The sequence below is a fragment of the Heterocephalus glaber genome, unplaced genomic scaffold, assembly GCF_053883595.1.
Source record: "Heterocephalus glaber isolate CG9 unplaced genomic scaffold, H.glaber_assembly_v1.0 deba00001504, whole genome shotgun sequence".
NCBI classification, from domain to species: domain Eukaryota; kingdom Metazoa; phylum Chordata; class Mammalia; order Rodentia; family Bathyergidae; genus Heterocephalus; species Heterocephalus glaber.
Window position 1 is genome coordinate 19070278 of NW_028258324.1, and position 14033 is coordinate 19084310.

Here is a 14033-nt window from a genome sequence, read left to right on the forward strand (position 1 = left end):
GTCTGTCTCTGGGGAGATGTGTTCTGGCCAAGTCACTAAATATATCAAAACTTCCATTTCAGTTACAAAATAAAGAAGTCTGGACTAGATGCCTGAGGGGCAGCATTCCAGCTCTGATATTCTCTGCTTCTGCCGAGGGAAATTAGTCTGTTGATATTACTGGATCCATCCAGTCCCTACAAGGTTTAGAATGCTAGCTCTTAATAAAGAGTAAATTGATACAAAGATAATCTTATCTAGAAATAATATTCTTATTATTAAAAGGGATTTTTTTAAAGTGTCCCATTCTCCATAAGAACAAGCTTAATGGCTGTTAGGTAATCATTTAAAAATATTTTATTAAGCACTGACTTAAAAATGCAAGAGAAGAATGTAACACCTCAGAGCAAATGCTGAAGGTAAGACATGTATCATTATAAATATTGCACTTATAAAATCTCTTTTTATACCTTCACACAACTCATAATATCCTTTTACAGAGATGTACAAATAAACTACTTTCAAGCTGTCAACACTTGATACTGCGCGTTTCCTATCACCGCACTAAGTCAGCAGGTTTTCAGCTCTCTGCTCTTCTCAGTGCAGGCTCAGAACTTGCATCAGGGCCATTGGAGGTCTCACACCTACATCATGTGAAGAGTAAAACAGTCCAGCCTTTCAAAACGCTCAATGTTAAATCATCTGGGCTTTTTTGCTACTTAGGGAAGACAGACCTTTCAAAAGCAACAACAGAATGCAGCTTAAATGGACACAGTTCACTGTTAACATTGCTTGTTTTTTAAAACATTCAAAAGCTTCTGATTCTTGGTCTTGAATATCATGACAAAGCTATTTGGCATGATCTTGCCTTGCCCATCTTCACCTACTTGGCCCATAATGATGTAATTTAGACCTAAAGAAAGAAAATATAAAATAAATATTTTTCTTTATGCATGTTCTCAGAAACAACTTAGACTATAACTCACCTCTGAATAAATTTTCTTTTCTTTAAATGATATAATCACACACTCATTCAACCTAAGATAAAATCACTAGGATTAACACTCTCTAGCAAAAGGCTAGATTCAACTAGTAACATACTCTATCTCTGCTAACGCAAGGAACCCGTGTGGAGCAGTCAGTCCCATTCACACATTTAATGGTCCCATTTCTGCACATGGTTTGGAAATCTTTAATTCTAGCCCAGAATATCACTTTCTCATCTCAAATTCAGCTCTGCATTTCCTCTGCGTGCTTCATGCTTTACTTTAAACACAGTATTGGCAACTGAAGTGCAATAATCTAAAATCTCTCTCCCACTTTGTATGCTCTGAGACTCATTCATTATTTCTAGCTTTTTTTTTTTTTTTGGCATTGGGGATTGAACCCAGGGCCTTTGTGCTGAGCTACATCCCCAGCCCTTTAAAATTTTCTATTTATTTTTAGACAGCGTCTTCCTAAGTCACTAAGTTGACCAGGCTGGGCTCAAACTCGTGATCCTCCTGTCTTATCCTCCCACAGTGTTGGGATTACAGGCATGCACCACCACACCTGGCTTCCATCACCTCTTTTTTGCATAAGACATAAGAACTAGGATACAGAATAATTTTGCCTGGCTCCAAAGTCTTCCTCTCTACCACATGGGCAATATATTAGCCCTGATTTCACTTCCCTCCACCAGCTAGGGCCTGGAAAGATCCATGACTTCCTCAGAGAGGCTCTTCTCTGGCTCTGTGTTTCCCCTGAAGAAAGAGCTTTTCTCCTTACCTCTTCTGAGGAGAGGGCACTGCTTGCAGACCACAGTAACCTTGGCGCTCATGTTCTTGCCAGCCTGCTGAATTGCCAGGTTTCCCTCTTTATAGATGTTGATGAGTGAGATTGTGGCTTGCAAACTCCCACCCCGAGGGGTGGTTGTGATAACAGCGCCAACTAATACTGCAGAGGAAAATGTGTGGATAATGCAACAGTGAAGCAAAGTTAAGCATAACTGAAAATCATTTTATCTTCTAGTTTTCAGAAACAAAACATTTTTTTTTTTTGGTACCAGGGATTGAAACTTGGGACCTTGCACTTGCGAGGCAGGTGCCGGAACCACTGAGCTAAATCCTTGGCCCCACAAAACATTTCAATGTTAAAAAAAAGGCCCTCACTGAACTCTTGAATTTGATTCTGTATATTTATCCCCAAAATTCTGGTTGAAAAAAAGGCTTAAGGAGTTGTAATATTACTCTGGCGTTAGTTGTTGATGACTCGAACAGAAAGCTAAATACTTGCCTCATTGGAGTTTGTTGCTGAGATAAGGACTCTTTAACATGTCCTATCCAACATATGGATCAGTCATCACTTATTTGAAGAAGTTTATGAGAATACTCAAGACTTGGAATCTTTAGAGGCAACACCATACTAAGAGGGTGAACCACAAGGATGTTTTTCTCTATGTGGCTGAGTGTCTCTCCAACTCCACTCTAGCTGTCCTCTCTTTTTGAGCTTTTGTTCACTGCAGGAGGAGGGGGACACATCTCTCTCTATTGATCAGAAAATCTGTCTTTCTCTGGGTTTTCTGTATCATTTTTCTTATTTACCCTGTTTATCTCATTTCAAAATATAGACCTGAAGTAAAACTCAAAAACATTTTCTTGTGTTAAAAAAAATTGGAAAATTCAGCTGATTTCCCTTATATACCCCCCACATTGTGACAAAGAGTATAGTTTTATGAGTCACACAGGGAAAAATGCTGTCTTTTTTGAGGGGGTGGGATGCTGTTCACATTTTAGGATGTTGAGGGGGACAATTCCTTTTGGTGTAGGGCTTGCACTGAATGAGTTTTTTTTTTTGAACAGCTGTGTCCCTGTCAAATAAAAAATCATTATAACTTCCCAGTTATTGGGACAACTAAAAACTGCCCCCAAGGAGTGTTACTAACTCTGGGCCATTGATGATAGCATTTGGCCACTATGCCATGTAAATGAAGCGCAATTAATGGGAGAGATCAAGTTTTGGACTCATCTAACATGACCCCTTCCAGATAAAATGAGCACTCACGGCTTATGTAGCGTGCTGAGCTCTTAACATCTGAATTCTTACTGTGTCTTACTCTGATTCCTGGTGATGAATGTTCACTGCAAAATGTCAGTCTGTAGCCAGGCGAAATCAGGAGGCTCCCAAAGGCACAGTGGGGGGATTTCCTGAACCAGCTGCTATAGCAGGCTAACCTGGATATGGTAGCAATGACACCTGGCACTATTTGTTTTCATTTTTATGCCAGTTATTTGAATTTCAGCATGTAAACTGCAGTAAAATTTAGGTCTCTGGACTCCAGTGACTTTGCATTTTCAATATAAGACAGCCTACTGGGCTGCCAAACAATTACCACTTTAAGGCACCCCAAAAGCAAAGAACTCTCTGGGGGACACCCTTTGTTTTGGGTAAGTTGCTTTGGCAACTTTCTTTTTCTGAGAAGACTTCTACCTAAATGTTAATATTAAGCTGCTTTTAAAATTAACATAACCAAATTTAGTATCTTTTGCTCTTAAGCGGTTTTCACAGACTGAAATCTTTTAATTTCATTAAGTATGATCTCCTCTGGTTCTAATTTCTAAGAGTTTCTAAAATGGACTTCAGATTTCCAGGTTTAAATTTAGTACTCTGGAAAAACACCAAAGAGGAAATGCTTGAATTTCTTGAGAGAGACCAGCTTCTGAGTGTAAGCTTGGCTATATTTCTAATGTACTTCGCCTGGATTACAGATGTGTGAAAAAAACACTTGGAACATGAAAGAAATGTGAGGAACAAACGATATATGTATTTTCAGGAATAGTTAACAGGCTAGAGTAGCAGTATCATGGATCAAGAATCAAATTATTAAACTTATGTGAAAAAAGCAAATTTTCTGAATACTTATTTTTCTCACCTATGAAATCTAATAGTTTGAATAGCACAACACAACCTAGTTTATGTTTTCTTGGGTAAATGAACAGTGTTATTGACTCATCACCATTAAATTCGAGGGAATTCCTTTGAGACTAAGAAGGCAGTCTCAAGTTTCTGATTAAAGAGAAAAGCCTGGTTTTATTTCTTACCAAAGTTGCTTGAACAATAATTGCTCTCCAGAGTCCCTGTCCGTCTACACTTTTGTTGACAGAGGGCCACAGTTGGTTTTAAACCTTGATTCAAAGAAGACATGAGTCAGGAAAATGAAGTAAAGTATACTTGGTGTTTTCATCTGAATTTATCCATATGAAATTATCATTTATTTCCCTGAGCCACAAATTAGTCACTGCAATGAAATAATTATAAATTACACAAAAGAAACTCTTTATTCTAGCAACTAGTGCTCTAATTTCCTCAGGGCAACTCATTACCCACTACTGAATTTTAAACCTGAGACCAAAGATAATCCAAATTTAGCTGTTATCTTTTTCTTTTATATAAAACTAACACTAACCAAAAACACTGTCTTTGTGTGTTCTGCTTAGAAAAATCCAGTACAACAAATCTGAACCATAAAATACGTGTCAATTCTTCACTTTACAAGGGGAATCATATGGTGTTCCCCTGAGGCTAGAAGGAGTTTTCTTGGTGCATTTAAAATATGCAACTGTCTAAATATGAGTAGTACAGGGTTTTAGAAATGCTTCTCACATGTAAAGTGTTATATCTGTAACTGGATGCAAGCACTCACTAAATATTTACTTTGAGCCTGGCCCTGGCTAAAAGGATCTTAAGAACTGAGACATAGACAAACTTAGAAATAAAGGGAAATAGATAAACACAAAGGCTCTCAACGGGAGGCAACTTTGCCCTCTAGGTGACATATAGCAATATCTATAAACATTCTGGCTTTCATAGGCAGGGGGTGCTGGTGAAATCTAGTGAATAGATACCAGGGATATTGCTAAACATCATACAGTGAAGAGAACAACAAATAATTATCTGGCCCCAAATGGAAATAGTGCCAAGGTTGAGAAACCATACATTAGCAAAATGAAAACACATAAATCCCATTATCATCTTTAGAATGTTTTAAAAATATTTGCTAATTATTGGCTTATGTTCAGTAATAGGCTAGGAGGAATAAAACAAAACAACAAACTTTTCACTTGGCTAAGCATCTGCAATTGTAACACTGCTCTTCTAATATTTCTGCAGATTCCTTCATGAATGCATTATTTGTTTTTAATTTGGACCCTGATGGAAAACAGAAAGCATCACCGATGAAAGAGAGGATCCTTTTGCATGGACAATGGGGGACCTGCTCCTGCTCATGTGGGAGGTAGGTGGATGTCCTACACCGCTGCTTTTGCCCTCTGGTGCATTTGTTTTCTGGCTTTTAAGTCAATGCTATGACACATTATCCACCTCCTCTTCCTGTCATCTCTCTACTGCCCTGCATGCACACCCTTGGCCCTGGTTCCTCAGCCTCCCCTCTGTGTGTTCCTACAACTGTCTCAGTGGGTCAACTCTCCTCGTGGATGAACCTTCAGTCTCATGGCTTCATCCTCAACAGGGCCTTTCCCTCTCCTCCAACTCAGATACTCAGACACAGGCTCATATGTCCTAGCACTAAAGTCATTCACTGCCAGTCTTCAGGCATCCTAGTACCCAGTACAGCCTCCTCTCCTTCGAGGTTATTTATTTCATAATAGCAAATGCTTTCCCCCTCTATTTTTGGAGGTTCAGTACACTGACCTCTCTCATTTTCCCCAATCCATTAACCCTGGCCTGCCCTTATTTGCTTAGCGGTTCCATTTGGTTTCCACATTCCATTACTTCAGTCATTTTCTTGACAATCAGTATCTTAAGCTCCTGTGCCACATATGAATCCTGCAGGAGAATGCATGATTTCTGGGCCTGCACTCCGACAGCTGAGTACACACAGACCTTCAGCAAATGACAGTGCCTGACTCTTCCATTTCCACAACTGTTTCCCAAATTTGTTCTCATTATCCCAACCTCCAGTACTGCCACTTTCCTTCCCATTCGTTCTCAGCAGGTGTCCTTGCCTATTTTCCACAGAGAACAGAAGCCACAGCAGAAAATGTCCTCAAGATTCCCACTGAATCTCCAACTTGTCTTTATTTGTGTCCTCTCTCTTCCTCTACTACTCTGACAGAGGAGGTCGCTCTCTGGTCTGTCATCGCTTTTGCAAGTCCCCTGGAGCCAGCCTCTCCCACCTTTCTTAAATCTTTCTTCTCAGTTTATCCCATTTACTTGCCATTATATTCTCCTTCTGTGCTGCTATTTCCCATCAACAGTAACATATTCAGCCGCCAAAGCCTCTTCCCTCCTTTTGGGCAAGCCTGTGGAATGAGTCGCTGGAACTTACTATCTCAATTTCTTTCCCTTGTTCAACATACTCCTCAGCCCACTCTGGTTTCTGCCTGCATAATATCACTTACAAAGCCTCCACTCACAAAATCAAATGGAAATATGTAGCCTTCCCCTTCTTTGAAGTCTCATCCACATGTGAATTTGCTCATCATATCTTTCTTCCCCTTCTCCTTTTTGAGACATGGTCTGACTAAATTGTTAAGTTGCTCAGGCTGAGCTCAAATTTATGATCCTCCAGCCTCAACCTCCCAGAATACTGGGATTAGAGTGATGTGCCTGCTATTCCCCTCTTAAAAGCATTTTCTTTGATGCCATGTGCTTCGCTTTTCTTTGTTCCTTCTCAGCCACACCTTTTCAGTCTCCTTTGCCAGCACATCCTCCTCTGTTAAAAGTTGTTTCTAAAGGTTTAATCCCAGCTTCTCTTTCTTTTGCAACCTCTCCCTAGACAATCTTATTCTCAATTATGGCTTCAACTATCTCTATGTTAATGGCTCATTTATTTTATTTTATTTTATTTTTTGGTACCAGGGATTGAACTCGGGTCCTTCCGCTTGCAAGGCAGGCGGCGGAACCACTGAGGTAAATCCCGGGCCCAGCTCATTTATTTTTTAAATTAATGTGTTTCATTTTGGGAGATTTACACGTGCATATAACATAGTTCAATCATTTTCATTTCCCATCACTCCTGTTACCTGGCTCTTCCCACCTACTTTCACATTTTAGGGGTTTCAATGTATGTATTTTGCTCATATCATCCCCTCATTGCCTGTCCTTATACCCCTTCCTCCCTCTTATGCCCTTCTTCTTGTCTAATAGTAGTCTCCCTTCTATTTTCTTGTCATCCTTTTTAGATTCCACATATTAGGAAGACCACGTGATATTTGAATTCAGTATTGAACTGAGTCTAGCTTATTTCACTCAACATGATGATCTCCAGATCCACCCATTTTCTTGCAAATGGCAGAATTTCATTCTTCTTTGTACAACAGGCTAAATAATACTCCATCCTATATACACCACATTTTCTTTATCCTTTCATCTGTTGATGGGCATCTGGTCTGTTCCTATATCCTGAGTATTTTTGAACTGTGCTGCAATAAACATGGGTGTGCTCTAGCTAAAATTTCAAGAACTATATTGAATAAAAGGGTGAGAGTGAACATCCTTGCCTCATTCCTGAGGCTCTTAAATTCAAATCTGTTGCTTAAATCTGTCTCTCTAGTATGGAGACCCATATGTCTGACTGTATGACTTGGACATCTCACAGACACCTCAAACCCAACAAGGCCACAGTTTAATTTGTGATATCTCCCCTCAAGCCCAGCTCTCTGCTTCAGTGAACAGTAACTTTCCCCCCAGTTGTGCATTTCAGGGGCCTGGGAAGCATTCTTGACACCAGCCTGGTCTCCCTGGTCCCATTGAACACCAAAGCCTGTCACCACCTCCCACTCCTCTCTTGACTATCTCTATATTTGTGTCACAGCACAGTTGACCTGGACAACCAAAGAACCTGCTCATCAAGTGATCCCTAGAGTCCATTCACCTCACAGTGACTAGCATGATTTTTTTAAAGTACAAATACAATCATAAATTTTGCTTGAATTTATCAAAATTTCCCCTACACTTGGCTAATAACCGAAATACTCAGAGCATATGGAGAGAGGTGGCAGGGCCTGAAGATGAAGCCTGTAAAGGCTACAAAGGCAGACAAAGAGTGAAGGGTCTTATATACTATGGGAGGGGTATAGGGTACCTGGCCTGTCCAGCATGGTAGTCACTAGTCACCTGAAATCTTTAAATTTAAATGAACTGAAACTAAAAATTTAGTTGTTGCATCACTGGCTACATTTCATTTTGTGGCAGCCACTAATAGCAGTTGCTATAAATCAATGGATAACACAGATGTAGGCAATGAATTTAATGGCAGAATGCCATGGCCCACCTTCTCTGCATATGTGGTGGTGACAGCGGCTGGTGACAGGTAAGAGGGAGGAAGGCAAAGATGACCCAAGGAGTGTGACTACAGATGCTGAGGGCACGCTTGGGAAAACAGATGTAGAGGCAGGTTTGAGGCAGAAAACAGTGTGATAAAGTAAGTTGAATTTGATATGTTTTCATTTAAATGTCTAGCAGTCACAAAATATCCAGGAAATAATTACAAATCCACGTTTTCAATTTCAGAGAAAGTTTAGGATCAAGATACAAGTCGGGAAACCACCGGTACCATGGAGTTGACCAGGCAATTCACGTGCAAGAAAAACAGCGCCAGTCCCACGGAGATGAGCTGAGAAGTAGGGCGGTAACACGAGGCAGTGCACATCCAGGCCACAAGGTGGCCCACTTGTAGAGGGCTGGGAAAGACCTGCCCTTCCGGGCCTGCCTTCCCGTCTTGCAACACCCCTAATCTGGGTGGAAGCACAGAACCGTGGGCAATAAAGCTGGGCTCATTCCAGCCTGTTTCAACCTCAGATCTAGCCGCTCTTCTTCCTCCCTGCATTTGTATTTTTAATCTGAGTCTTGAAGTCCCAGTGAGTGGAGCAGAAAGGAAGCTGAGAAGACCCACTCCTGCCTCTATCTTTTAGTTTCCCAACCAGCTTCTGTAATATGTTGGAATGTTTTTGTTTGATTTACTCCAGTTTGAAAGGATGTATTTTGTATGGCATTTTGGCATAGAACTTTAACCTAAAATACCACAATTATATATTTTTTCCCTTAAATTCTTTTATTGGTACATTTTAGGTTTACAATACATTTACATTTATCATTGGGTACTTGTACCTGTACATGATGTATCTTGGTTCTTATTTTTTCCCCATTACCTGTGATCCCTTCCTCCCCTCCACCCTTCCCTATTTACAAAAAGTTTGTTTCCATTTTTTTCCTTTTCTCATAATTTTTCCTTTCCCTTCTTTCCTTTCCCCTTCCCCTCCCACTTCCCCTGCCCCTTTGGACCTTTTCCTATTTCAAATGATCAATTACTCATTTTAATCATTTTAATCTTTATTTACACTTTCAGTTTCTCACACTAGAGAAACTATTCAGTATTTACACGTGTGTGTCCTATTTATTTCACTTAAGAGGATGACCTCAATATGCACCCATTTAGCTATAAATGTCTCTAGTTTCTCGATCTTTATGCCTGAGTAGTACTCCATTTTATTAAAAAAACCACACATCTTCTTTATCCAGTTTCCAGTTGATGGGCAATTGGGCTGTTTCCAAGCTTTAGCTGTTACAGACTGTGCTGCTATAAACATGGGTGCACATATATCACTGTGGTATGATTCTTTTAATTCTTTTGGGATGATACCCAGCAGGGGAATAGCTGGGTCAAATGGGACTTCTAGTCCTAATTCTCTGAGGTATCTCCGTACTGATTTCCACAGTGGTTGTACCACTCTGCACTCCCACCAACAATGGAGAAGGGTTCCTTTCTCCCACAATCCCACTAACATTTGTTATTGGTTGATTTCTTGATAGCAGCCATTCTTTCTGGAGTGAGGTGGAATCTCAGTGTTGTTTTCATCTGCATCTCTCAAATAACCAGTGATGTTGAACATTTTTTCATTTGTTTATTTGCTGCTTTTACTTCTTTGTCTGAGAAATGTCTGTTCATTTCAGATGCCATTTTTGAATTGGGTCTTTGAATCTGGGGGGTCTGATTTTTTTCAGTTCTTTATATATTCTAGATTGTAGTCCTTTGTCTGAGGTACAGCTGGTAAAAAGTTTTTCCCACATTGTAGGTTGTCTCTTAGCTCTGTTGGTGGTTTCTCTTGCAGTGCAGAAGCTTTTTTTTTTGGTACCGGGGATTGAACTCAGGTCCTTGCGCTTGCAAGACAGGCAGTGTAACAACTGAGCTAAATTCCCGGCCCAGAAGCTTTTTAATAAGCTGAGATCCCAGTTGTTGATCCTTTGTGCTAGTTCCCATGCTACGTGTTTTGTTCATAAAGTCTTTTCCTATGCCAATGTCTTCAAGAGTTCTACCTAACTTATCTTCCAGCAAACTTAGTGTTTCTGTTTTTTTTGTTTTTTGTTTTTTGGTACCAGGGATCGAACTTGGGTCCTTGCGCTTGTGCAGCAGGCAGTGAAACCACTGAGCTAAATCCCTGGCCCTAGTGTTTCTGTTTTAATATTTAGATCTTTAATCCACTTTGATCTTAGTTTAGTGCATGGTTATAGATATGGGTCTAGTTTTAATCTTTGGCAGGTTGAAATCCAGTTTTCCCAACACCATTAAATAGGCTATCTTTCCTCTAGTGAGGGTGGTTGGCTCCTTTGTCAAAGATGAGGTAGCTGAGTATGTTTGGAGTTGTTTCTGCATCTTCTAATCTATTCCACTGATCCTCAGGTCTGTTTCTTTGCCAGTACCATGCTGTTTTTATCACAGTAGCTTTGTAGTATAGTTTCAAGATGGGGATTGTGATACCTCCTGCCATGTCTCTGTTGCCTAGAATTGCTTTTGCTATTCTAGGTCTTTTCTGGTTCCAAATGAATTTTTGGATTGTTTTCTCTAGTTCTGTGAAATATATTGTTGGAATTTCATTCGGCATTGTATTAAATCTATATAGCAGTTTTGGCCATTTTCAGTATATTGATTCTTCCTATCCAGGAACAAGGGATGTCTTTCCATTTTCTTTTTTTCTTTTTTTTGTGTGATACTAAAACAACTTTATTTTGCATAACAAGTATATTTTTTTAAAGGCATACAGACAAAAGAAAGTAAACATTTGAACAGATTTTAACTTCTGCCCTAAAACTGTTCCACTAAGTGTCAGTCTCTAAACACTTTTAGTTCAGTAATCATCATCTTCATCAGAGTCCATTACTTTTCTTCTGTTGAATTTAACTGTTGTTTTCTTTTTTGTTTGTTGGCTTACTTTTTCAAGGATTTCTATTAAACCTTGTTCTGAGACCTTCCCACTTAGCTGTCCATACTTTGCCATCTGTATAAGGTAATTCTCTACTGCTTTCGTTTTTTTAGGCTTTACAAGTGCTAAGTTACTTAACCTGGCCCGGGCCGATTGATCCAGAACTTGCACTAAGATAGTTTCTCATTTCTGCTTCCCTGTGCTTTGCTTCCTGTTGTGCTGCATCATTAGGAGTCCCATGTTTCACCTGCAGCTCGGCCAGTCTCTGCTTCCTCAGCGCCTCCAGCTCCTCATCTGCCATGGCGTGACCGTCGAGGAGTAGCAACAGTAGCCACTGTCTTTCCATTTTCTTATATCCTCGTCAATCTCTTTTTTCAGAGTGCTGTAGTTTTCAGTGTAGAGGTCTTTTACTTCCTTTGTTAGATTGATTCCTAGATATTTCATTTTTTTCGGATGCTATTGTAAAAGGAATTGTTTCCCTAATTTCTCTCTCAGTGAGTCTGTTATTTGTGTACAAGAAGGCTATTGCTTTTTGAGTGTTGACCTTGTAACCAGCTACTCTACTGAATCTGTCAATTAAGTCTAGAAGTCTTTTGTTGGTGGTTTTTGGGTGTTCTATGTAGAGTATCATATCGTCAGTGAATAATGACAGTTTAACTTCTTCCTTTCCTATCTTCCTTTTATTTCTTTCTCTTTTCTAATTGCTGTGGCTAATGTTTCCAGAACTATATTGAACAGGTGTGGTGATAGTGGGGCCACAATTATAAAAAAAAAACATGAAAGGCTAGGAAGGGAGTGGGGGATAAAGGGAGGTCAGACAGTGGATACCAAATTGCAATGATATAGGAGGCATGTGTTTTAGTGTTCTACTAAAACATAGTAGGATAACTAGTTTATAACAATTTATTATGTATTTTATAGACAACTAGGAAAGAGAAGTTCAAAGTTTCCAAACACAAAGAAATGACAAGTGTTTAAGGAGATGGAAGTGCTAATTACCCTGACTTGACCATGAGATTTTAAAACAACTAGCTCACATGCATTCACACACCCTATCCTTTTCTTAATGGAGTAATTATTCTTGTACATAATTTTTTAGTTTCAAATATCTTCCTCTTACTAAATTATTTTCTACTTCAAAATAATTCTTTTATTTGTTTTGTTTTGTTTTGTGAGACAGGGTCTTGGTGTGTAGTTTAGGTAGCCCAGGCTGGGCTCGAGCTCCAAATGATCTTTCTATCTCAGTCTCCTGAGTACTGAGATATAAGTATGCACCACCATGTCCAGCAAGAATTCTTTTTATGCTCCTAAATTTTACACAACTTCCAAACAGGAAAACTTACTTGTAGTTCCTGGGTTTGTAGTGGTAACGGGTGCTGCTGTAGTTGTAGGCAATTTTTTTGGCCTGAATTTGTAGTGACCAATAAATCCATCTGCCGTTAAACTTAAGTCTGATAAAAACTGAATAAGAAGTTCATTTCTCTCAGATACAATAGGTCTAAAAAACAAAAACATGTTTAAAAAAAATATACATCCATATGTACATTTAAAGTATAAGTGGTATCTCCGAAAATATAAATTTTTCTGGCTTTCCATTAATTTCTGACAATAGATTTGTCATTGATTTAAACCTAAAAGCCCAAACACTTAAAAAGGAAAAAGTCTTAATCTCCTAAATATGAATGCTAAGAGCTAACATTTATAGATTCTTGCTCAGCTGGGCACTGCTCTTCTCTCATTCCATCTCCACAACCCATCATCCCCTTTTTATGGAATAAGTCAACTGAGGTTCTGAGAGTTCAAGTGATTTGCCCCAGGCCCCATAACCAAAATGTGGGAGTCAGGGTTTGAACTCAGGACCCATTGACTCCAGAGACAGTGGCAGATACTGGAAGCACTGTAAATGTTCATGCTCTTGCTGGTTTTCCACAAGCATCTTGGGGTTCACCTAACTTGGGAATAGTGTGACTTCTTTCAAGCTCACCGGGGAGCCAGATGCTGCCCACAGAGAACATAAAAGTGAGTTTCATGACTTACATCAACAGAAGTCATTTAAATAATGCTTCTGAGATTTTTAGCCTTTAACAGAAACATTATAACTTGCTTTTATTACTTTGAAATAAAACTAATGCACTGAACATGATTCTCATGTACAATTAAAACATGTTAATATTGTTGAAATAATAAAATTACAAAAGCACTTATTATAAGGAGCAAAGGAGAACTTAAGACCCAATCAGGTTTGCCTGCTACATATGATGTTGTAATTATAGTGATCACCCACTGCCTTTTCTATGAACTATTCTTGGAGACATTATATCGGAAATTGAATTTTCCCAAGGAAGAGTATTTTAGTAACAAAGACAGATTTTTGTTATGGTGCCACTGAGCTTTGTATAAATGTGCAAAATCACAGTGCTATAATGTACTGAGGGCTAAGTTTTGCACCTGCAAATTAATGTTACAAATAACTAGGAAGGAGAAAGGCAAGGCGAAATCTCACTTAGCTCTACTCTACACTGGGGGCTCCCAGGAACAGATCGAGATGCTGTCTCTGTGGCTCAGAGTAGCTATGGCAGCTGTCCCTGGCCTGTCACTCCAGTCTTCCTCTCCTCAGCCAACCAACCTACCCTACTCATCTTCCCACTGAAATGTTTCTTCAGCTCTACCACCTTCTCTACCTCTTGGGCTTTTCCCAGCCCATGGTAGCAGCCTTTAACTAGCCTCCTGCTCCATCTCATCCAGGATGGGGGTTTTAGGGCCTTAGGGCACATTGCACCCCTCACTGCCACCTACATGTGCTTGGAGAGGCCCCATCTGTGCAGACATGGAACCCAACTCTCCCCTTCTGCTCAT

At 39.6% G+C, this 14033-nt stretch overlaps 1 protein-coding gene and 1 pseudogene across 1 annotated transcript in view; both read right to left on the reverse strand.

Annotated features, from left to right (window-relative positions):
• Positions 1–313: 313 nt before the first annotated feature.
• Positions 314–14033, reverse strand: part of Pcolce2 (procollagen C-endopeptidase enhancer 2) — an 87448-nt gene continuing 73728 nt past the window's right edge. Inside the window, exons 6-9 of the mRNA XM_004834385.3 lie at positions 12521–12675; positions 4059–4142; positions 1747–1914; positions 314–892 (exon numbers count right to left, since the gene is read on the reverse strand). Of these exons, the coding sequence (XP_004834442.1) occupies positions 762–892; positions 1747–1914; positions 4059–4142; positions 12521–12675 (538 nt within the window). The 3' untranslated portion in view covers positions 314–761. The remainder of the gene's footprint in view (positions 893–1746; positions 1915–4058; positions 4143–12520; positions 12676–14033) is intronic.
• Positions 4149–12506, reverse strand: LOC147825264 (programmed cell death protein 5 pseudogene; annotated as a pseudogene).